The sequence below is a fragment of the Leiobunum rupestre genome, chromosome 3 (genome assembly GCF_980474605.1).
Source record: "Leiobunum rupestre chromosome 3, qqLeiRupe1.1.hap1, whole genome shotgun sequence".
Lineage (NCBI taxonomy): Eukaryota > Metazoa > Arthropoda > Arachnida > Opiliones > Sclerosomatidae > Leiobunum > Leiobunum rupestre.
The window spans coordinates 43,659,810-43,685,071 of record NC_143386.1 but is presented as its reverse complement, the minus strand read 5'-3'; the positions used below and the strand labels follow the sequence as shown (position 1 = coordinate 43,685,071).

Genomic DNA, 25,262 nt, shown 5'->3' with positions numbered 1-25,262 from the left:
GGGGTGCCACCCATCCACGAACTCCGCAAGGGTGGAATACCTCCCTGAACGTCAAAAGTATATAAAACTCGCACGTGACCTCAGAAAAATCGGGCTCCATCGGTTGCGGTAAGGCGCAAGCCATGGAGCGCATTTTTTTCTGAGTTCCAGCGGGAAGTGGGTAAACACTATCGGCAACGCGCGAGAGAGTGATTTCGAATCTAGGGTACGAGTTTAAATTATCTTTGGTTATATGTATGGAAAAATGGCTACAAGACAAGGTAAAGTTGTAACTAAAACTATCTAGGGTTAACTTTTTTGCTAAACAATTTGAAAAAAACTGAACTGAAACTCAATTTTTTAGGTTATAAATGGAAATGTAACTTTCAATTACAATTTAAAAATGAAAAAAATTCGCTTTGAGAATTTTTAGGTACTTTTTAGCATCACGTACTCATCAGTTGTTGAGTTTCCCACCATAGAGTATGATGTTAAATCGGTTGTAAAAACACGCGTTTTTAGAGTTGGGACGAAGCGCTCTCAGCGGACGACGATGACACTAATCGCTAAACTTTAGTTTCGCGCCAATGCATTGATTTGAAATTCTTTGAGCGGGCCGCGAGCGCATGCGCAGTGGGCCGTGGACAGGTTAATCCATTTTCCGAAAACGTGTAGGATTGTAAACGTACATTTGTCTGTACAGCTTGCACTTTCTACAGGTTTACTATACACGTTTTCTGGATATTTTATGGTGGTGGCTTAACCTCTATATAAGCGGATAGGCTATGCAAAGAATATAAAGCTTGTTTTCCACTGGCGCGCGCAACGACGCGTTTCTCAGCTTTGAAACGTTCAAACGTTTTTACGCGCGTAAATAATGGCGTTTTCCATTGGGACTGCTCCGAGCGTGATCCGGATTTGCCTTCTATGTCATCGCTCTACCACGGAGAACTCCGCTAGGTGCTCGGAGGACTAGACTTCCAGCCCTCCCAATGGAATACGAATTTTTCTCGGAGTCACTTTGCTTAAAAATTGCTCTTTTTTGGTTGCCCCGTCCCTCGAGTTTGGGCAGCTCGGATCAATCCGCGAGGGAGCAACAATGCCAATGGAAGACGTGCCTCCTTTTTGGAGTTGCCCTTTTTCTCCCAATGGAACACGTTTTATATTTAGGAGCGCTCAGAGGACTCCAATGGAAAACGCCATAAAATAACATTATGACGCTCGCTAGTGGAAAACAGGCTTAAAGGGTCTTGTTATTTAGCTCCAAAACGTTATAGCGGTGGAAATAAAAATTTGGCGGAATTTTTAAATCTTGATTTTAACGTGTTTTCTTCGAATCACCATATTCTACAAAAATTTCTTTCAAAACTTTACTTTAGCTAGTAATTACCACTTAAAAAAAAAGAATGTAAATCGAAATAAATTTCAAACAGGAAATAAACATTGGAAAAGTCTTTATTAGAGCGTACAACGAGTGATTTTACAGACCTATAGTAATTCTAAATGTTATACTCAAATTCCAAGCCATTTTTTTGGTCTGTTTCCTCTCATTTTTCTTAGGATGATGCACATATTAATAAACGTCTAAATTTTCACCTTTGGTGGTAGTGGTACAAACATCCACGCTACAGATAATACAAAATATGCATACCAAGCTATATATTTATTTTTTTTATATATATATATAGTCCATTTTTTTAAATTTGTGTAAGTTAGCCCCAAAAATTGAACAAGCCCAGAGGCACCCTTACTAGCTATACACGATTTTGGAAGTGCGGAGGTTATTTTTTTAGAATTCTTACAATAATATACCTCCGATTAAATTTCTTTATCATATCTACACAAAAATTGGTTATATATCTACACAATTGTACAATGTTTTATCTACACAGAAAGGTGGTTTTGTATAAATTTTTTTTACTTTACCCCCTTTGAATTTTTCTTTAAATATATAAAAGGTCTAATTGTAGCAGGCACACGACATCACTAGCACGACAATCGGAAGGGTAGATCAAGTGAAATCACCTAAAATCCCCACAAACTGTTTCGTAATAATGAGTTTTGCCATTGCAGTGATTAAAAAAAGTTTAAACCTATTCCTTAAAATTTTTAAATGCAATTTTAATCACTACACAGGTACTGTAAATTGCAAATACTAGGCACCATGAAAAATTCTTCGTTCTTATGTTTAGAAATAAAGCCAACCCTTTTAAACAACCCACAAAATAATATTCAGACCAAAAAAATCATAATATTCACCGCAATGTAAACTCCAATGAAGAAAAATAAAGTATATAGAAATTAAAAACACTCACACATCACTATATTGTACAATTAAGTTAGATGTGACCGTAACCATTATGAGATAGTTTTGAAAATATTTTTATACCATAACAGATACACCTTTGCTATGGCACAGTTACACAATATTAAATTTTATTCAAGGTATCATACCAATACGTAAAAAGTGCCATAAGGGAAATGCAAGTGATTTCAAAAGACCGATAAAAGTACCAAATAATATTCTTATACACCTGTATTAATAATCAGCCCAATCAAAAACTAGATGTTGGTTAATAAAGGATTTGAAATCAATTTTACAATTGTAAATGAAATCACTGTTTTCCCTTCATATATTAAAAAAAAAACCTAAACACCATTCTTTTGACAATTTAAATTTATAAAAAGCAGGAGGCTAAGATATGTAACAAAAATAGTTTTCAAGTGTGGTTTCATATATAATCTAATGAAACACTAGAAAGTGTGAGGTGATTAAATTCAAATTTCTTCATTATGACATTTTAAATTTCTTAATATTTGTACATTTTTGAATGGAGGGGAAAAATTGTTTTTTTTTGGAGGTTTGGAGTTATTGAAAAAGCTGTTTTAACAATGCAAAATTTTTCTTTTATACAATGGAAAACACTTATACCTTAAAAACTACATTCATCTAATTCTTAAGTGCTTAAAACAGTTAAAGTTATTTTTGTAGTTGGTATATAGTGATATTGTAAATGTTTTCAGTAATATGCTAAATCAAAAACGGTTATAAATGACTTACGCTAAATACACAAAAAATATCCGTAATATTAAAACGTAAAACACAACTAAAACACTAATTACCCCTTTTTCAATAATTAAATTTTTAGCATTTAATGAACCTGAACCTTAACCTTAAATGTACGGTAATAAAAAAAATCAAATAAATTTGTAGATTTAAAAAAGTACACTAAAAGCCCACATTTTCAAACAATAGTAAAAATACATCTAAGAGTTAGCAAATAGATATTTAAGAAAATGTTTTTAACCTTTGAATAAGTTTTTCATTAGAGATTTAATATTTACAATATATTAAAAAAAAAAAGAATCTTCAAGGGGAGTGCTATGTACGAGGTGTTCCTGAGAATAATATACATTTTTCTTTACTTTTTGTAGGAATATATGTAAACAAATTCAATCAAGCTTTTAAAAGTAGCGTAAATTTCCAAAACTAACTAATGAAGATATGATTATATTGATGAGTTGATTGACGTAATTTTCTTCCCATAAGGAAAATGTGTTTATAAGATTTTGCCAGTACCACTTAAACTCCCTATTAATGTTTCCACATTAACCATTATACATAATTAGTAAATAATATATTGCTAATTACAAAATTAAACCAACACTTATATCACACTTGTCACTGATAATACAATAGATGAGTTAAAATCATTTGTTTTGCTCTAGTATTTTTTATGATCATTAAACCACCCTAAAGCTTGTCAAGCCATGTAACTCTACCTCCGATTCTACAACATAAATTACTTGCAAACAATTTAGACGATAGTTTCAACCTTGCAAGATTTAGTATAACTGGGAATATAATAAGAGGCATTACGTTACAATATAAAAATTAGGCATACTTTGCCAACACCCAATACCTTTTCACAACGTTAGCAAAGTGAGAAAAATGGATTGACTGAGGGTGGAAATTTTACCTCGTTTTAAGTTAAGACTTAAATTTATTCATTAGTACATTCTTCATTTTGAAAATATTCTACTGACTAGTCGGAGCCAATTTTTTCTGTCTCTTTGAAGAACAGTTTTGCAAGTAATTTAAGAATTTGGATTTTATTTGAAATTTGGAAAATTATCCTGGGTTTAAGAGTAACATAAACCATATTACGCAACAATTAAACAAAATTTCTTATAAAATTAACTTTTCATACAGAAATGGCTTTCGGTAATCCACATAAAAAAAAGTTTAATATACTTTCTACAATATAAGTGAAAAACCAAATCACTGAATACTAAAATATATAATAACGTATAAACTTTATAGTAACCCTGTTCGCCAGCCTTGCATAGTTCCAATACATCAATGCTGGGATCCTATTGTTAAAGCCATCAAAAAGCCAAATATCAATTGGCTAACAATTGGAAAAAAGACAACACTAAATACCTAAAATTTATTTAATAGTCTACAATAATTAAAAAAAATTATTTACATTTGTACCATTTAAGGTACAGTTTGAAAAGAAGTTGCAATTAATTTTATAATTTTGGTTTTTCACTTCTGATGTAAATTGAAAAGAAATAATAAGTTTAAAAATGATTTAGGGATAATCTGGGTATTCTTTATTCAGTAATTTAGACGTCTTGTACTTTTTCTTTGACGTGAAAGTACTTCTGTTTGGTATTTGGTTTAACAAAACCCTTTTAACACTGTTATTTGGTTTAACAAAACCCATTTAACACTGTTGTTTAAGAAATTTCACACATTTCCATTATCATCATAAAATTAAAAGCCATGGCAAAACAAATTACCAAATTAAGTTCATATGTAACTGGAATTATCAACCAGTAAACACTTTTTAATAATAATTTTTAAGGTTTATTTATCTTTAAAGCTCAACTAGATATTAAGGGGAAATAATAAACTAACATCATAGTTTCGCTGTATTCTTATAAATTCTCTTGTTGTAAAACTTCAAGAGAAGGGGGGTTATGCAAACACTCAATGTAAAGATATTGAGGTTTTTATCGTTAAATTTAACAATTATAGTCGCAGAAGAATGTTAAAGTTAAAAGTTTTTTTTATAACAATTAAGAGATCCCAAAGGATTCTTTTTGTCGTATTCCCCCCCCAAAATAATTTTTTTTTTATATATATTTTTTTCTATAGAGTAGCTTTTTTTTTGTGAAAACGAAAAGCAGGATGATCCTTTTTATAAACTATAAACGAGCACACTTAATATCACACATGGCCTCAAACTCAGTTAAAAGAAACAAAAGAAAGTTCTTGGAAAACGTGTTAAAAGTGTCATTCCAAAATTAATCAAAGTTAGATACACGCGTTTGAGGATCAAAACTGAAATGCTACTCGTTTAAACAAAACGTTTTTCACTCGGATATCCTCGGTAAAATACGCCAAATAATTAAGAGATTTTTTTCATAAATCCTCACCCCTTCTAGACATACGGTAGATCCAAAATCATTCTCAGTGTAAAGTAGAAAACTGTAAGCAGTGTAGACTATTATCTACTCAGCTAAAGAAAGGGCTAAGTGAACAGCCAATTATCAACTCTGTATTTCTTTAAAAGCCAACCTTTCAATTAACATCTTCTGATCATCACCACATTTGTGAAGTCAAACTGACAAATCATATCTTCTTGAATGCATTGCCTTTTTTCTTGCAATTTTTACTCTGAGAACATTTGATAGAGATGTTGATACTGGGACTTTGGAGGGCTCAAAGGATTCATCGTATATCCGTAATGAGGAGGTGGGACAACCGATTGCCCCGCTGACGCAAACGGAGTGAGTTGAACTGTCGAACTTTGTAATACGGCTGAAGATGGTTGATGCGCTGGCAAAGGATGTAATGAAGCGTGAGCAGAGGCTGCTGCAGCAACGTAAGGAACAGCGGCAGCAACGGCCGATCTACTACTAGTGTGGTGGTGAGCCGGAGGTGGTGCTGGCAGTTGAGATGTGGAGTAAGAAGAAGAAGGAGGCAGAGCTCCGGGTGTCAACACGTATTTTTGAGATTGCCCATTAGCGGGGAGGTAAGCGGGTTGGGTTAGACTAGATGTCACATAGACGGTTGGTCGGCAGTATTCCCGGTATATATCAGGTTGAGACGTTGTTGTCAGATAGATCGGTTGCGTGGTTATGTGTTGAACAGGGGACAAGTGAGCAGATGACACTGGATGCCTAGAGCTACCATTGGGTGCATTGCTAGGCAATTGTCCACCATTGTTACCTCCTTGACACCTCTGCAAAAATGACTTTTGTTTAATAATGAAATGTCAGTAGTCTGGGAAAATACTATTCAGTTAAACCATGATTTACTTACAGAATCTCTGACTCGTGGCGGTGATGTAGAACATTTAATAAGCCTTTCTCCTTCCAGATTCTGAACTTGATGACGAGAGTAATGGTGCTGTGAGCCACTATTTTCATGGGTGTTAGAATTTCCAAATCGCCCAGAAGCAGTTGAGTTTGAAGAGGCTTGTAAATTCTGATGGCCACCACCAACGCAGAGAGACTCGTGCTGACAATCATCTGTAGCGATTACTTCCTTCTTAGTCGTGATAACACCCGACATCTGAGACTGAGAATAATGATGTTGCTGTTGCTGCTGCATAGCATGTTGAGCTCGTACCATGGCGGCATGAGCTTGAGCTTGGGCTTGAGCTTTAGCAAGGAGCCTCTTCTTCTGAGATGTACTGGAAGGATTACTTAAATTTCATAAAAAATTAATTTTAATCCATACAAAAAATGTCTTTACAATTAAGGCATACCTTTGAGTAGTTACTGTTGTTGAAGATGAATTTGCCTCTTTTTGGGGTTCAGGCTTAATGACCTTTCCCATTACTGAAGCAGTGAAGTTGGGCAGAGCTCTAACTGGACTGTAATGGCCCTCAGAATCCGAGTCTGGAACTGTAACGCAGCTAATAACATGTTTACGGTTACGGTAGTGGTTACCGATTGTTTGGTTATTCGTATTGGTGCCACCAGAATTGTTTCGAACTACTGAAGAATCTATTGTGAAATAAGTTTTTTAGCAACCGGCAAAAATTATAAGCCCACAGTAAAACAATTACTATTTCTAGGATTCGAATGAGTGTTACTGTCATAGGCTAAGACTTCATCACCAGGAATTAAAGGCAAGACGCTAGCGCAAGTTGTGGTGGTGCTATTTCCCATCAGATTATTGTTGTTGTTGTTTCCATTATTCATCCTTCCATTGCATACGATGATGCAAGGTTTGTTGTTCTGGGCTTTTGCATTCTTAGCTTTGCAGCTGTAAAATAAAAAATAAAATTGCGTTACTACTAAGAAAAAGTAGTAGACAAATAATTTATATCTAACCAGGCGGGTGTGCTACAGTCTTCTTCATCCGAATCAGAGCTAATGGTGATAACACTTACAGCCGGGCTAGGCGTATCACGTATGACAATTGTGTGTCTATTATGATCATTTTCTGGCGTTGTTAGTACCAATTTAGGGCTGAAGAAACAAAGCTTATTAGTTGACAAAAAAAACCCTGGAAATGAAATAAACACTTACACTGAACGATTTAACACTTTCACATCCTGACTTCCCCATCTAACCACAGAATTTGCGGGAGACGAAGCATGGTTATGGCTGTTATGGACTACTCTGCTATTTGCGGTATTAGAAACTGCCATTTGATGATTTGCATTAGCATTGTGATGGGAAGCAGTGGCAGCATGGTGGTGATGGTTTTGATGCGAGCCATCCCACTTTGGAGGTGTTCCCTCTTTTACCCTTTTTTTAACAGGTGACAGTTGTGTACTGCCAATTTCTTTCTCTTTACCAGTTCTAATAAAAAATAAAAGTTATATTTTTATAATATATGTTTTACAAAATGACTTAACACAATATGAATATACCTAGTCTTTGTTTGTCTCTTGGACGAAGCAGCGGATGACAGTGCTAATGAACCTGAATTCTGCCTGTTATGGCTCGAATGGTTCACATTATTCTGATTTTGATGTCTTGTGGAACAGTTTGCTGTATTAGCAGCGGCAGCCGCTGCTGCCACTACACCCCAAGGTTGCTGTAGAGCCGCAGCAGTTTGTTGCTGAAGTAATGGATTTAATTGGCCACTTCGATCTCTCAAATGGTCATACATGGATGTTTCGTGAAGTTCCTGATATAAAAAATGTTTAAGCTAATAAGACGGTACATGAACAATGAAAATAATGGTATGACGTACAACTGGTATGACTGCGGGTTGCTCAGGCAGCAGTGGGCCCCTCTCCAAAACCAGAGAACGAGTCCAAGGGTCAGTTTCGGACAGCACAGGTTGCTGAATGGCTCTCTGGGCAGGTAGTTGTTGCCAGGATGGAACAAACATCTGTCGGTTTGAGGTAGGCCAAGTAGACTGAACGGCATTCTTTAATAAGTTTTCATTTTCTTATAACAAACCCCAAACGACACAAACAAGAAAGAGTAGAAGAAATGGATAGATACCGTTAAAAGCATTTGCCGTCCGTTTTGCTCGACCACTGAAACTGGCACATACTGCTGAGTTCCCACTTGGGTCAAAAGAGAAGGTTGAATCTGTAGGGCTTGTGGTTGAGTAGCTTGAGCCACAACTGGTACCATGTGTTTTGCCTGGTATGGAGGGCAAAGAATAGAAGACACACATAATGATTGGGCTGCGTGTTGAAAGGGGTCTGCGGCTCTAGCCGCAGAGTACTGGTTGCCAGTTACAGCAGCTACACCATTGACTCTTCCTTGCGTTTGTTGCTGAGGAAGATTAACCCTCTGTTGGGCTGCTACTTGATGAGCTTGTTGATAGAAACTAGTAGGTTGCAACTGATACTGAAAACAAAATTCACTATTGAAAACTGTAAAATCTTTAAGCGAGGAGAAGAGGTAAGCTTACCAATGACATCTGATTTCCATTGTGATCATAATGCCGATTGCGACGACAAACTTCCATCATTTGTACTGAGGCTTTGACACTAAGGAAAATTTAGAAACAGTTGAAACCTAAAGGGTCATCAGCGGAATATCATTTATCGGATATTTACTTGGAACAATGGGAATATTCAACCAAATGGTTCAAAGTAACAAAATTATGATTAAGAGCTTCTCCAGGAGTGATGCGTCGTTCTTGATCAAGAGTTAACATTCGTTTTAATAAATCAATGAATTCTCGACGGTCAGCTTTTTCACCACATAACTCCCCACCCTCCAAATCCGTTGGCACATTTACTTGAGCCATGTCGTCCAAACAATTGAATATGTATTTACGAGCCTCTTTCGACTTGATATTAGTTTCCCCCTCATGCTCCTCAGGAGTCTAAAACGAATTAATACACTTTAAGAAACTGTTTTTAGCATTATTAAGAGTATAAGCTACCTTACCTTAAGTCTCCAAAAAGGGTAATTACTATCAGTTTCCCTATAGAAAAACCTAGTAGTTTTGGTAGCAGCATTTAACATGTGTTCAGCTGGCAGACCCTGAGTTTGACTGATATATCGGATCTGAAAAGGGTTTGCATATAGTTTTCTGAAAAGTCAATAAAATAGAGGAGCTACTGACCTGGTCATATTCTGAAGATCCAGGATAAAGTGGCCAACCTAGGAAGAGTTCGGCTATGACGCAGCCCAGAGACCACATATCAATAGCTTCGCAAAAAGGTAAACCTAGGATAATTTCTGGAGCTCTATAATAGCGAGACTGAAGATAGGTTGAACAAACTGCCTTGGATACATGACTAGCCGAACCAAAGTCTATAACTTTTACTCTGAACGGTTGACGAACAGGATTCACTAACATAATATTTTCCGGTTTTAAATCAGCATGAATAAGGCCAAGTTGCTGAAAGACCAAATTATAATCAAACACCACAACTAAAATTTTACTAGCTTTATACAAGAGTATGACATACCTTCAGCTTGAGTAGCGCAGTTAGCACTTGTTGCAAAATAGGACGGATGTATTTAAGAGGAAGAGGACTAAATTTGTTCTGCTTAAGAAAGTCGTAAAGGTTCTGTTCCAACATTTCAAACACCAAACATGTATGGTTTTTGTGAGTGAAACACTCGAAAGCTCGCACAAAATTGAACTATAGGTACCATTTACAAAGTAAAATTTATTAATATTGTAGATATAGATCATTAAAATTTTAATATTTACCTCGTCAGCATTTTCTTGGCTTAACCTATGAAGAATGCTGACTTCAATTTGACCCTGCCGAGCGTAAGAAGGGTGATTTTTCAAGATCTTAATTGCCACAATCTCACTAGTGCCTTGCTTCCAGCATTTGACCACCTGACCAAAGGTTCCCCTCCCCAGGAACTCCAGCACTTCGTACTGGTTGGTGGCCGAAAATAGGCTTTCATGTTGGACTAGTTGATAGTCCCCCTCACCGCTGGAGGAGTTACTCTAAAAAGTGGAATGTGTTGAAAAATCAAATGTGAAAACAATGGCCGATCGAAAAGCAACAAGACTTAATGCTGGGAGATAAGGTAATTAACACGTCTGGCAAAAAACGTTTTTCCCCTAACCTTCCTCACAAAACTGTCTACCCCCTTATTGGCAGGAGTTTGGAGAGAGGTCCTCAGTGATCCCCTTAGAAGGAGAGATGCCAATATTTACAAACTTTTGGAAACGGGGGTGTGTGGGGGAATGATAATCAAGCAACGTAATCAAAATCATGACGTAACGCCGTAAGTAAAAGCTGATACCTTACCTTTACCTTCGTCGTAGTGGGCGCCGTGGTGATGGTTGTTGTAGTAGAATTAGTGAAAGTGGTGCCCGCCCCACTGGTTCCAGTGGTGGTTCTATGCCCCGTTTGATGGTGACTGCTGTTGTGATGATGGTTTTGCTGTCGCACGCTAGCGTTGCTGTCGCCGTTCGTGTTACCTTTGCCACTCTGTTGTACAAGGTGATGCGATTCAACCATAGACAGCCCTTGGACCGCTGGGGCATGGTCCAACTCTTCCGACTTCCGTTTCACACCGCACCGTTGCTAGTAAAACCCACAATGAATTTCGATACTCCGCTTACTAGCTATCTCTAATGATCAAACAGTTCTACAAAGTACAACGACAACGAAAGATACCAGAAAATAAACCCATTGAACGGTCTCGGTATCTCTACAATCCCCTCTCGCAAACCCTTAATTGAAATGTTTACTTTAGAATCACCTCCGGACGTCGTGTTAGCCAAAAGATACCGCAAAAGGGTTACCACGAAACCCAAATTTAAAATATAGTTAAAAAGCAATAGAAATAGTTTCACGGCGCGCATGTACAATTTCACTTTCGAAGAAACTTCCGAAACGCGTGCCACGTAAAAGAGGAGCGAGGCAGTGGCAATAGCGAGGCCTACTTGGCAAGAGTTGGCAGAAACAAGCCAACCATAAGCTAATTTTAAAACGTTTCAAAAAGAAAACTTACAAAAAAACGACGCTTTTCCAAATTACGAGCGTCAAAGTAATAAGGTATTTACATTGGCCTATTTTTCGCGAGGACGCGCGAGAAGAAGAATGGTTTTAAATGACCGTAATTACCTGATAGGTATCGAGCAGTTTAATGGTAGAAGCGCGGATAAAGTTCTGTTGAGGATGGCCCTGGGATGTGACGAGAGTACTACTTGGAGCGTTGCTTTTAGCGTTCGAGTGTCTGCTTCGGCCATAAGCGCTACTGGCGAGGCTGCTACTTCCGGTAGTTGCGGGGGGAAGGGCGCCGTGGCTCTGAGATTGACCACTGGTGACACCCGAGACGGTTTCTACGAAGGTCAGACCACTACCGTTGAGGGCCGAGGAAGCGGGGTTGCGTTCCACCAAGAGTCCGCTGGTCGAGGATACGTCACTGACTTGATTCGCATCTCCATACTGCGTTCTGTAAGGTCAAAAGCGCACTCGTTAACCATTTAATCCAACATTTTAAATCAAAGCGACAAACTAAACATTCGGTTACAATCTTAAGTACTCACGGCTAAATTCGCGTGTGGGGAAGCGAATCTTTTGGAATTTAACCAAAATAGATAACCAGCCGTTAATTCCAACCCTTTAATCTTAAAATTTAATTAGTAGTTTCCCTTTATTTAATTTCCCAGATACGCTGATACGGATTATTCGAGTAATGGGATTTTCAAGGAGAACCTCAGGGAACTAAGATTCGCCGAAAGTCCCCCAACAGAATTAAAGGAATCCACTAATCAAAATTAGTAACGCCAGCGACGAATTACAAATTTCGAAGAAGTAAATACGAAGTGTATATTATGTGACGCTAAATTTTCTAAAAATATCAAAAGACGCGATGTAAAGGCGCGTTTATGGAGTTACGGTTATCTTCAATAATAATAAGATTAAGCAGACCTTGAAAAGGCGCGCGTACGGGAAATCCAATTCTGCCCAGAAACGCACTGTCTAAATCCGATACAAAAATACGATTGAAACAGCACCAAAGCTACCGTATAGTGTCTGGATAAAACACCCAATCAACCCCACCCCAAGGTTTCAAACTTATTACTTAGGAAAAAAATGTCTAGTTCCTAAACCGTTCGAAGAAAATCGCTAGGATAAAATAAAAGTATTTTTCCAAAAATGGGGGAAACCAAAATGCTTATCAGACAACCTTAATCAATTCCTATATTTCAGATAGGGATAAAAATTCTCCTCGATATCTAGAATCTTTTAAAGTCGAACCCGCGAGGTATACGTTAACAAAAGATTAATGAAAGCCGTATTTAAAAGAAAATGTTTGATATACTATTTTACTATATACCGTATATTTGGAACGATCGACTGAAAATTACTTTGTATCGAGTTACACGCTGGTCTAAAAACGACCCGAGGGGAAGTGAAAAGATATGGGAGTCAAAGTCCGGAGTTGTCACATATTGATCGTTACAAGGATCGGGTCCTACTCCCGATGGCCCCAGGTCGTGGCAAAGAGTGGGAGGCTGAAGAGAAACCGATCAGACATCCAAGCTGGACGAAATAAGAGATTGACACGGGGGAGATCTTGCAAAAACGTTTTATATATTTCTTCAATTCCTCCCACTGAAATGTCAAATTGGCAACTTGCGAGATATCGGGTTGGAACGGAGTGTTCAATTTCCTCGGTAAGGGCAAAGAAAATAGAGAGGAATAGAAATTTTCATCTCTCGACAGGGTTGCCAAAAAACTTTTTTTAAATTGAAAAACCCAGTATGGCCAAAAAGGTTGTAACCAGTGGATTAAACAGTTAAAACCATTAATAAACAAGTTGGAAAGCTTGCCAAAATATACCTCTCCTCGGAAGAGTTTTTAATTTTCAGTCAAGCGTAACGGTATCCGTGGTTCTGCGGTAGAACGCTCACCTGTCGTTCAAAAGGGCTCGGGTTCGAATCCCGGCCGATTAAAAAATTATACTACACCCAATGACAAAAAGAGGGCGCTTTTGGAAAAACCTTTTCCCTGATTCTAAGAACCTGCGTACGCAGTGATTACCCTTTGCCTCGAAAATGCGAACGCATTCGCAGGCCTGACAGACAGACACGGTGATTGTATAACCCCTCCTAGGGTACAAAGTTCCCTCGGAGAGGTAAAAATTATCAAATTGCTTATATCTAGCCCTCATTACTTCGAAAATGCTCAAATTGACCGATTTCAAAATGACGTTTTTGCGCTCGACAGAACCTTTACATTGCGAGGTATAGTAGGCTTATTTGCCTGCTTTTATACCCAAACACGCGTAAAATGAATTTTAAGATCCCCAATTGCTTATATCTAGCCCTCAATACTCCGTGAGACGACATAGCAGACGACAAAAAGTGAACGTTAAGTTTTAGTTTCGTTTTGGAATAAAAAATGTTTATTTTAATAAAAAAAAGTGGTTTTAACCATGGATTTTTTTAAACTAGTCTGTCTGGTTCTTGCCAACCCTGTCTCTCGATATGTTAGGGCTATTAACTTCCGGTACCGTTATGACGTAAGCCTCTTCTATTTGAAATAATATTCTCCGGACGTTTATTACGCAAATGCAATAGCTTTCAAAAGTCGCGATAATTTAGTCTTTTGGATGATACCGTTTCTATTCCTTTTCTATATTTTCTTTAGCACGGGTTGAATATCATCGAAAAACATACTAGTTCGAGCGCCCACCCATGGGAGCCAGCATGACGTCACTCTTACCATAAGTAACTTATGTCCTATTCGCCCAATGTTAATTTTCTATTTATAGTCCATTTCAACACAGTTCATACACATGAGAACGTGACTAAAGTAAAGACAATTTTGAGTTGTTTACTACAGGGTTCGTACAAAATTTCTGGAATTAAATTCCCTGACATTTCCAGGTTTTCCCTGACTAAATTGTCAAATTTCCCTGACCATTTTTGTAGAATAAATATGTTTTGAGGTAAAATCTTGAAAAATGTTAATTATGTATTTTTAATATTTTGTTTTGTTTTGGTGTCATTTTAAAATTCCCTTACTATTTCGGACCATTTTAAATTTCCCTGACTATTCCCTGACCATTGGGAATAATTTTCAAATTCCCTGACTTTTCCCTGACCTTTTGGAAAAAATTTCAAATTCCCGGACTTTTCCAGGTTTTCCAGGTATTCCAGGTCGTGTACGAAACCTGTACTAGTCGTTGGAATTTAAACACAAGAGTTCGCGTTGATTATGTGTTCAATGATTTTATTTAAATCTGAATATAAAATTGTCCGTCGAATTTGATACCTATTTAATAACCTATTATCCTGTTATTAAAATAGGGTTAGTCAAACCTCACCAACTATTATCCTGTTATTTTGATTGAAATTAAACCTTGTGAAAACTTCGGACTTTTTTTGTAGCGTTTAGAAAATAAGAAGTAGAAAAATAATTACTATTAACGCAATCCAACGAAGTTTTATCTGATAACTAGTCAATCCCAAAAGGATACTGTATTATTCACGATTTCGCCATAGCGTTCCCAGTTTGGGGTAATAATATTTTCCGTTTCGCGGACGGGCTTTTATCGCGTGACTTTATTGGTAAACATTTGCGAAATAAACGAAACGTCTGTATGGTAGAAAATTCATCGGAAAACTAAAACATTTACACGTTGCTGCTTTCTTTAACATTCGACGGTGTTATGACAGATTGTGATACAAAACCCCAAGGTCTTTTAATTTAACACGCGAAAACTGGGCCTCCAATAACGACTGAAAAAAAAACACACGGTGTCAAATTGTTAATGACAGACCAGTAATCCATTAGTTACATAGAAAAAATTGGGTTTTCGGTAACAATTATATAATAAATAATAATCAGCTGGGCCAATACCCAAGGCACCACCCTAGGCCTAAGTCATCGAGCGACTTTTAAAGCCTTTAATTCAGGTGGCCGGGTTACAATGCGTAGGAGGTGGTGGCAAGCCCTGCATGCCACGCGATCGAGTCAACAGCTCCCTACACTAACTATTACCGTTAACCTCAACAAGTTTTTATGGAAGGGGAAACCGAAGATCTCGGGGGAAAACCCCTTTAACCAGTGGGGAGAGAACTTGCAAACTCAACGCGGAAGGAGTTGTTCCGAGTTTTCACCCAGTGCCACAAGTTGGGATCGAACCCGGCTCCTCTTGCTGCGAGCCGAAAGTGCTAACCACTCCGCCACCCCACCTTTATTACAATTATTACGTAGAACCCTCAAAGCTAACCCATATAGTATCAAGCTATTAAGGTAAAGCTACGTTTTTAAATTCGCCTAAAAATAAACGTCTATAAATATTTTTGGGTATTTCAAGCGCCTTAGGAAACCTAGCTTAAAGATTAGTTCCATAGAACTGTCCAAACCCCAAGTACCGCTTATGTCGAAAATATCTAAACGTGGGCCTCAAGTCGGGACAATCCGTACAGCGGTCCTCACCCCATACAGATACGTATAACGCCAAGCCGGAGAAAGGTACTCACCCGCTGCAATTTAGGTCATCTAACTTGCGCTTCTTCGAGACGTAAAAGTGTCCTGAAGCGTTGGGTCCTCTGCTGACGTTGTTCGAGTACTGATGATTTGGGGCTTGCTGGTGTTGTTGCTGAATAAAATGCACTTTTTCCAGCATCCCCAGTTCACCCTAAACGAAAGACAAAAGACGCCAAAAGGTTAAATCGAAAGTCGGGAAACAATCGACAGCCAAAGCGTACATCGAGCCACAGCCACTCCGCCACGTTGAAACACTCCATCATCAGCAATCCGTAAATTCCGCGACCGGCGTCAATAATCGAGTCGGTGGTAAGCCGTTCCTCATTCTAGGCGTCGTTAAATATTCGCGATAATTAGCGGGATTATTTCGCGAATAATATGCACCGAGACAACGACAGAAACTTCGTAATGCACCGCCAACATTATCGCCTACGACGCAATTTGCAGGGCGACCGGCATACTTCTACCGCTGACTGGCCGTAGACGCGTTCGAGAACGACTCACAATCGGATTACGAGTGAAAAATAGCTTTCGGAGCGACTCCGTTTTTTTATCCGATCAACACCCGCTGTCAGCCTTAAATGGCTTTAATTTTTATAAAGCCTAACCTCGCGCAGTGTTGCCGATCTCTCAACAGTTTCGTAATGCACTAAAAAGGTTCACCGTAGTGGCTTATGACGCGCAATCATTTTCACACATTCAAAAATATCATACGTTAAATTGTAATGACGCGAATGGGTTTCGTGTTACTAAAAGTGTATTACGTATCTCTTACGAAAGAAGTATACAGGGTGCGTACCACTAATGGCAGCCCGTTTTCTCTGATATTTCCAGTTGCAAGATAACCACAATTAAAACTAAGATTTACAGAATAGCTCATTTCATGATTGTCATTTAAACTAAAATGTAGGTATGCACGGATATATCGGCCTATTTTTCTAATATCGGTATCGGCCAATATCGGCTTAAGCGGAGCCGATATTGGCCGATACCGGCATTAGAAAAATATTTCCAAAAAAATATTTAAAAATAAGAAAATTCTTGATTAACTAAAAGATAATATTTTATTTGATTGGCCCGCGCCACGGACTCCAGACTTCAGAAACTAGATCATATATTTTTAGACCGGTGGTTACGAGTGTAAAAAAATAAAAAACCACGACCTTCGATTTGAGATCGAAAAAAATGTATCACTTAAAATGAAAAGAAACATATTCGAATATGCTCTTGCAAACTTATTTTCATGAAAAATTATAATAAAATGGTATGACAACTGAACCGTCTTTTACAATGATTTTATCATATACACTACTGTTCTGATAGATAGTCCGATATTAACGCCGATGTATCGGCTGTATCCATATCGGTGCATCCCTACTAAATTTCTTCCATAATATCACATAAAATGTGTAATAAAGTAAAATATTAATATTTGTGCAAAAAAGTAGATACATTTTGTATAAGAAATCTTATTTGTACTCATTAGGGCAAACTTTCTGAACCCTCATAAAATTCCATTATTTTTACAAAAAAATGGGAAGAAAAAATAGTGCTGAGCGAAATACATCACATATTAACTTTCTAAAACACGAGAAAATATTCTTATCCTCGAAGAGTGTAATTGCTTTAATTTACATGGGTACATTTTGAGCCGGCTAAGTTTCAAGTTTAATTTTCACAGCCTAGATGAAAACGTCTCTCTTAAGAAATATATCATATACTTTTGGTGTTACGTTACGACGCGACGCGTCTGCATCTACAAGCATTGGCCCACCCCTGAGTTTTATGAGCTAAAATTGTTCACGAATTTTCCATATAAATAATCATCAAACGACTTTTCTAATACCAACTCAGAATTGGATGAAGTACAAGGAATATCTTGGAAACATTTTTTGTTCTGTCTATTATCCTGAAAATCACTAGCAATGGTTGATTTTATAAAATAAAAAGTGGTCTTGCCCAACTTGTTAAAATGTTGCTCTTACGTCACAAGACCCAGCTTTATTAGTGTATTCCTCGCACGAGCGATTTGCACGCGCTCTAGAAAAAGCTATATTCCTCGCGACTGTAGCGCGCGCTCGTAGGCTTGTCAAAGTAAGAGACTGTGACGTAAGAGCAACATTTCAACAAGAAGGCCACGTTAGTTTATAAAAAGAACTATTATGCAATAACTATTTCGATTAAAAATCCAAAAAGAAAATCAATTTGACCCGTTTTTGCCCTTTAAAAAAACTGTTTTCTGAAAAATCCTGAAATGACGTCAGTGGAAAGAACATGCTAGCGAATAATTTGATTTTTATTATTTAGTTCAAGTCCCCCAGCGTTTTCTTTTGCAGCTTGACCCTTCAATTACCAATAGATAAACTTATACTTCTGCTTAAAGTCAACAATAACTTTAAAACATAATGAAAACATTCAATTATTTATCATATTTATATACCCCCCCCCCCCCCCTGGAAAAGGGTCTATTATAATTTTTCCTAAACTATCTGGGGTTCAATCTACAATGAATCATTGCGAGATCTATATTTAGGCCAACTCAAGAAATATAAACTTTTACTGGTAAAAAAACGACGCAGGGGAGCGTTTCGACTTTCACCTCCCAGATGGCACCACCAGGCCGGAATAATGTATAAATGACGAAATCGCACGTATAAAATTAAAGGGGGTCAGAAGGAAGTTTTTTTCCACTTCTCATCCGCATAGGCGCATTGTACCGTATCTGAGTGACTACCGCGTGCATATATACATTATTATTTTTTCTTCAATGCATTTATTATGATAAAGAACAGCAACCGTAACAGAATTTTGCTTTTCAAGCTTTTTACGAGGTCGGTTACTTTCCGGTCGGATGACGTGGCTCGGAAAACGGCCAATCAAAAAGCGTGGAAAACGCGCCCTGGTGTTAAAAAGTTTGCAAAAACCTTAACAGCGGTAACCCTTTCTCGACGCGAATGTTTGCAAAAAAAAAGGGGCATATAAACCCGAGAATTAAACTTGGTTGTAACCCGTAACGCTAACATAATCATACAGATAGATATCATTATTTTTATTAATTCTTTAGAAGTTAAAAATGCGTGGATAAGAATTTTTACCGCTTTTTTGTACGCCTAGGAGGAAAAAAACCTAGAAAGAGGCTTGAGGTGGATTGTGTTAGGCTTAGAGGGAAAAATTGAATTAAATTAGCATAGAATACAAGCGCCCCAGTCAAGAAAAACATTATGCAAATCCACAAACGGTATTTGAGGCCTATACCAAATAAAGTTTATACCATAAGTGTATAGTTACGTTCCGTAAGTGTGACGTAGAATTGACGCGACGTGAAAACAAATTATCAAGCGCCAGTCCTACGCCTCGGCACGGCGGCACTCTGTGACGATCTAGGAGCAACAAACACAGGACCCCACACAAGTTGCTCGATGACTTAGGCCTAAGGTGGTGCCTTGGGTATTAGCCTAGCTGATTCTTATTATTTATTAACCCGTCAAAAGTCGTGGATTTTCTCGCGTACAATTTTCATTGGCTAGAGGCTTTAGCGCCTGCTGCCGTCGGAAGGGGAAATTCCGGAAATTGTCTTCCCCCCGCCCGTTAAATGGTCGCCGTAAACGTTCGTCCAATGAAATTTGTACACAACACTGTCTTAGCGCGTTTAAAGGCTAACTGCGTTCTCCTTGTGTTTGTTGATCCTAGGTGACGATAAGGCAAAGAACGCATAAAAAATATACAAGAGGCATAGTAAATCCACGGATTTATCGTCTCTGTGTAATTTAGATCTAGTAACTTCCGGTAATGTGCTGACCTAAGCCTCGTCTTGAAATATATATTAACCGGAAGTATCAAAAGGAAACCCTAGCTTTATAAAAACGAGATACATTTTAAATCACTGTGAAAGATGAAGTTGCTATTCCTTTTTTATATTTTCTGAGATTAGGCCTAGTAGAAACTTAACAAGTCCAAGATAAGGAACTAACACACTAATATTATTAGGCTGGTCTTAAGTCTACTATAGTACGATTAAAATGACTTTTCCGCCAATAACAAGGCGGCCGTATTTCGAAAATATAAATTCTGTTCAATATAATGGTTAAAAATATTTGGGTTGAGGCAGGGTGTTATAGAAAGGAAGAATTGAAATTACTTTCCCAAAGGACAAAAAAGTACGGCAAAATCGATTGGAGGACACTCCTATGTAATAAAGCGTTACCGATTGGAACGTTTTATTACCAACGGACGAGGACAGGGGGCGCTAGTCTAGCTTAGAGCGACAGAGAGAAAGCATTAGAATAGATACATTCCTAAAACGAAAGAGATTTTTGTTTTTACGCGCTTATTTTTTTACAACTTGACAGTACCAACGAAGGGCCGAAACAACGTTAGATCTACGACCTAGGTTTTTGGTTCTTCCTATCCTTAATCTACAGTACGAAGTAACTGAACGCGAAATTCTCAGCGAGAGATTTATACGTATCCAAATATTTATATAAATTACGCGTAGCTCTGCTGAAAAGGTTTCCTCGATACTATTCCCAATCTTTATTAATTTATGCGGAGAACTTCAACTACGTCTATACGAGCAGGAATTTACATGGAAAATAGAATTGATTTCCGAGATGAAGGATGGTTGCAAAAAATAACCGAAATTTGCATAACTGGGAATATGAGGTTTGGGAAATGTATTCCTGGTATTTTTGTACTTTGTTACGATAAGGACAGAGGTGGTACCCGGGTTGCCACCAAAATCTGGAATTGAATTACTAAGAAAGGGGACTTTTCGCGATAAAAATAGGGTAAAATAGGGACAATTTCTTTCAAAATAGGGATCAATGTAAAACAAAAAGTTATCTATTTGAAATAAATTCCAAAACTCCGCTCTAGGATTTAAAAATGTTTCCAAGTTTGTAGCGCCACCTTGTGTACTATGTTCGAACTATTTTATCATTAATCTTCCGATTTTATTATTTTGTAAACTGTCAATGAATTACATTAAAATAGGGTACTTTAAGGACCAAATCGCAATTTTAGGGTAGATTAGGGATTTCAGGTATTTTAGGGACCTGGTGGAAGCCCTGTGGTACTTCGTATGTGATTTCATACCAAAACGGGGAAAATCTTATTAAATTCTGTGCCAGACGAAAATTCGGCCGTTTATGAACCTCTCTGTTTAAAATGGCTAATTTGATATTCACAAAGATATACGCGTATTGATCAATTAATAAGTAAAGAATGTGCATTATTCAGGTTTTCCCTGACCAAATTGCCAAATTTTCCCTGACCATTTTTTGAAGAATAAAGGAATGGTTTGAGGTAAAAATCTTGAAAAATATTTTCTTCCAAAATTTTTTTGGGATCATTTTAAAATTCCCTTACTTTTTTGGACCATTTTCAAATTCCTGGACTTTTCCCTGACATTTTGGAATCATTTTCAAATTCCCTGACCTTTTGGAAACATTTTAAAATTCCCTGACTTTTACCTGACCTTTAGGAAACTTTTCAAATTTCCTGACTTTTGCAGGTCGTGTACGGTTCTGTTATTCGAAGTATATAATTATCTATTGCGAGAGAAGTATGCATCCAGTCCATAATTTTAAGTGAAACATGTAATTTTCCAAGTTTCTGACAAACCACAAAAAATAAACCGAATCACGGCTTAAAATTGACCACGGGTATTACTTCGCTTATAGTGGTAACATACCAAAATTTATGGATACTTCTCTCTAAGCGGTATGAGTATATAATTCTGGAATTATTAATTGGCGTATAATTTGGGTTCCAAGAACGCCTATGCGCACGCTAACCCCTACCGTCTAAGATATTTAAATCCGAAAGAGGGCATAGATAAGTGCCACCGTACCGACACGAACACCTGGAACAGCTGGTAACTGGTTTAGAGCGCCACCTTGTATCAATTCGCGCACCATGATGACAGTGACGAAACCCACGGCTACGGGGCGCGGTAACTTTACCCACGTCTCTAGCCTTCGTAAAAGGAAAACGTATCTCCGCCGTGACAGATGTCGGAGATCATGAGAGGTAGAATATAAATAATGATTACGGGTTACTTCACCTTGAAATCAAACGTTGGGCTTTGCCACATCACTCCCGATTTTCCGGTAAAAAATTCAACCTCGCAAAGTTATGGCGAAATGTCTAATTAGTTTTTCTTACTTTTTTTTAAATAACCCTAGATCATTAGTGAATAAAAACCGCTCAAATACTGAATAATTTAAACGTAAGATAGCAATTTCAAATTTTGTAAATGGACTTGGGTCTTACGATGGACCTTGGTAACCTAAGCGCGTAATGCTAATGATGATGAGGTAAAAAAGCACTCTGCATGTTGGACTCGCGCGATAAGGTAAACAGTGGAACTTGTTTGGTATCCCGTGAAAATGTCATGAAAAATCGTATATAATGTAGCGGTGGACTCTTTGGGAAATTAGTTGGGAACGAAATCAAATGCCCCCGTCACCTTGCTAGCAAATACCAACTGGAAAGATTAAATGTAAACTTTGGAAATTGTTGTTTATAAAGGCGAAATTGTCGCTCGGTACGCGCAGACTTTACCCCGGTGAGTAGGCGTATTTTGTATAATTTCGAAATGAAATATTAGTCGCTTTTAAGATAATATGTTTGTATAAATATTGTTCGTACTATGAAGATAATAAACTGTCAAGTGTTCCAAAAATACAACTTTTTTAGAATATTGCGCATACGACTGGTTAATAGTGGTAAATATTGGTTTATGTGCAATCTAGAAAATCATTCGGAAAAAGTGCCTGTTCCAAACCGAAGTTACATTTAACCTTTAAGTTTAAAAATACTATAAATAATTATTGTATGTATATTATTTAACATTACATACTATTTTTTACCATTATTTACAATCAAAAAAGTAACTAACGTGTCCTTTCGCAGGCTCGAGGTAGTTTTCTACAAAACATTTTTACTTTTAGAAAATTGACATAATGGATTTTCTCTGCATTAGTTTAATCAGAATCGTATTTTGAACTTGAGAAGTAACATATTTCAAACAGTATCATAATAAGGATACTTCTATATAAGAATTATGTGTATATACTTCTGGTAAAATGAAACCTTACAAAAGTTTTGCGATAAAATAGAATGAGAAAAATTCTGTAAAAATTATCAAAAACTTTGATCTTCGCTTTTACATTTTTAATTTCAGAGATGAGAGGTTTCGAGTTGAAGAGAGTTTCCAAACGTTTTTTTTAATTTTTTCCTGAAAAGCTACAATTAATCAAGTAAAATTGACTCGCAATAAACATAATACGTCGTTAAGTCAAGAACGTTTTTCAGTAAACTCTATATTGAATTAATTTCTCGAAAACGGAGAAGTCGAAAACCGCAAATTAAAATTTAAGATTACTTAGCGTTGCAAAACAATTTCAAGAAAACGATAGAAATTGTATATTTTTTAAAATTCTTTCGTTAAAAAATTTCCTTTTGAAGTGTAAATTGTAGTTAGCTTTGAGATAAAACTTCCGCTCTGGAGTGGTTTTCGATTCCGGAAAAGACATTGGAAAATTACGCGTAATACCAGAAATAAATAAAATAAAAATGGTTACAAAGGTAAATAATTTAAAAGTAAATATCAGTTACGTGGTGTAAATTTTACATTTTGGGTGAACTTGGTTAAGGTTTCCTCAGTTTGGTTGGAAAATCGCGACCAATAGACCCATGTTATTGTACATCTTTAATTTTTAAAACTTAGGTAGATACTTCTCTCGTCAGAGATTTTATTTACTTTTACGCATGCGTAAATCTGAAACAGAATTTCGGATAAAAGTGATTAGAACCTGTAAAGGTACTGCTTTAATTTTTATAGCCTAGGCGGACACAGGATTCAGGGTTTCCACAAGATTTTTAGATTTCAATCCCCTTACCACTTTAAAAGATTATCCCTGACTAAGGCCAAAATATTTTACTTTTATCAGAAGTTAATAAATTTGGATGGACCTATATTTCAGTTTAAGGTTTATTTCTATGTTGAAAAAAATTGTCAAAACTTTCAAGGTAATAAATGATAATCGTAGAATTTGTCATAGTAAAATTACCTTCAAAAAGTGTCAATAAAATTTGAATTCCCTGACCTTTCCCTTATTTTTAGACTAATGTTTTAAAACTCCCTGACATTTCCCTGATTTTTAAACTGTTTAAATTTCCCTAAGAATCGTATTTAAATGTAAGAAAAAAAATAGGTTTCAAACCAGGGAAATCTGAGCATACTAAAATATTAAATAGCAATTAAATTTAAGATTTAACTAAATTGTTAAAATTCGCTGCCCTTACCCCGACTTTTTAGATCCATTTTTAAATTCCCTGACGTGTAGCAACCCTAGGATATTTCTCTCGTAAGGTACATTTAATTTACTTATTATTTCAACCAATATTGTTGCTAAAGTAAACCCGGATTAAAAGTATTTTTCCAATTTTAACGTATAGCTTCCAAAATGACGTCTATACGAACTGGTCCGCGATATAGCGAAAAACAGTCTATTGTTAAAAGTACATTGTCTTTTCGAGAACAAAATGTTTTTGAAAAGATTCATTAATAAAAGAGTGCGGCTTTTTTCCTATTTCTTGCTCCCCGTATGATATTGGTTCAACCTAAATTTGAAGACAATTACTCAAAAGTGTTATATTGTGTACGAGCTGTTGTATGTGGAAACTGAACCATAAAAAAAGACATCTTTGTGACGTCAAAAAATACGTTTTCAAAATATAATTTTAAATATGAAGTAAAAAAAGGTATTTTTTTTGTAGATTTCGTTTCGCATGTTTTTTTTTAAAGGAAATCTAGAGCGCAATATATTTGGAAATTAATGAGGGTACAAAAATGCTGCCCAATAAAAGGGGGTTGGGTTTTTAAGGATTTCTTATCTTAAAAAAATAAATTAAAATTATATTCTATAAAAGATTTAAAAACTAAAATAGACGCATTCACATATTACCTACCGGGATATATGCAAAAAGGGGCGAAATCCAATCGAGGTACCTTCCTATTTAATAATGTTTGAGGTAGATGGCTACAGTATAAAGTTTATGAAAATAAACTGTTTTAAAAAGTTATTAATTAATTACTAAATTATAGTACTTTAAATTCTTATTAAAAATATATAATTTTTGTAATTTAAATTAACAATTAACTTTAACAGTAGTTAACACTCTCTGCCCAAAATGGCGCTATAATACAATTTTAAACTATCCAATCAGGGAAGATAATTTTGTATATTAAATCTCGACAAAACCGTTCTCCACTAAAAACTGAAAACTTTCAACCAATCGTTGAAAATCAAAATTATGACGTCATGTTGCTATCAGAGCGCCATCTACTAACAA

General features: G+C 36.6%; 1 protein-coding gene across 5 annotated transcripts in view; it reads right to left on the bottom strand.

Moving 5' to 3' along the window:
• Positions 1-1,416: 1,416 nt before the first annotated feature.
• LOC149951850 (uncharacterized) overlaps positions 1,417-25,262 on the bottom strand; it is an 83,668-nt gene continuing 59,822 nt past the window's right edge. The window contains exons 1-19 of one of the 5 annotated variants that reach the window (XM_090168298.1): positions 16,124-16,492; positions 15,896-16,053; positions 11,520-11,850; positions 10,698-10,976; positions 10,142-10,390; positions 9,894-10,070; positions 9,545-9,823; positions 9,367-9,486; positions 9,030-9,301; positions 8,882-8,960; positions 8,464-8,817; positions 8,207-8,386; positions 7,881-8,140; positions 7,534-7,809; positions 7,336-7,473; positions 7,068-7,267; positions 6,765-7,005; positions 6,317-6,689; positions 1,417-6,248 (exon numbers count right to left, since the gene is read on the bottom strand). In XM_090168298.1, the coding sequence (XP_090024424.1) occupies positions 5,664-6,248; positions 6,317-6,689; positions 6,765-7,005; positions 7,068-7,267; positions 7,336-7,473; positions 7,534-7,809; positions 7,881-8,140; positions 8,207-8,386; positions 8,464-8,817; positions 8,882-8,960; positions 9,030-9,301; positions 9,367-9,486; positions 9,545-9,823; positions 9,894-10,070; positions 10,142-10,390; positions 10,698-10,976; positions 11,520-11,850; positions 15,896-16,053; positions 16,124-16,165 (4,593 nt within the window). In that variant the 5' untranslated portion in view covers positions 16,166-16,492 and the 3' untranslated portion in view covers positions 1,417-5,663. Of the gene's footprint in view, positions 6,249-6,316; positions 6,702-6,764; positions 7,006-7,067; positions 7,268-7,335; positions 7,474-7,533; positions 7,810-7,880; positions 8,141-8,206; positions 8,387-8,463; positions 8,818-8,881; positions 8,961-9,029; positions 9,302-9,366; positions 9,487-9,544; positions 9,824-9,893; positions 10,071-10,141; positions 10,391-10,697; positions 10,977-11,519; positions 11,851-15,895; positions 16,054-16,123; positions 16,493-25,262 lie in introns of those variants that run through there. The other 4 variants (XM_090168295.1, XM_090168296.1, XM_090168297.1 and 1 more) reach the window with 4 other exon arrangements.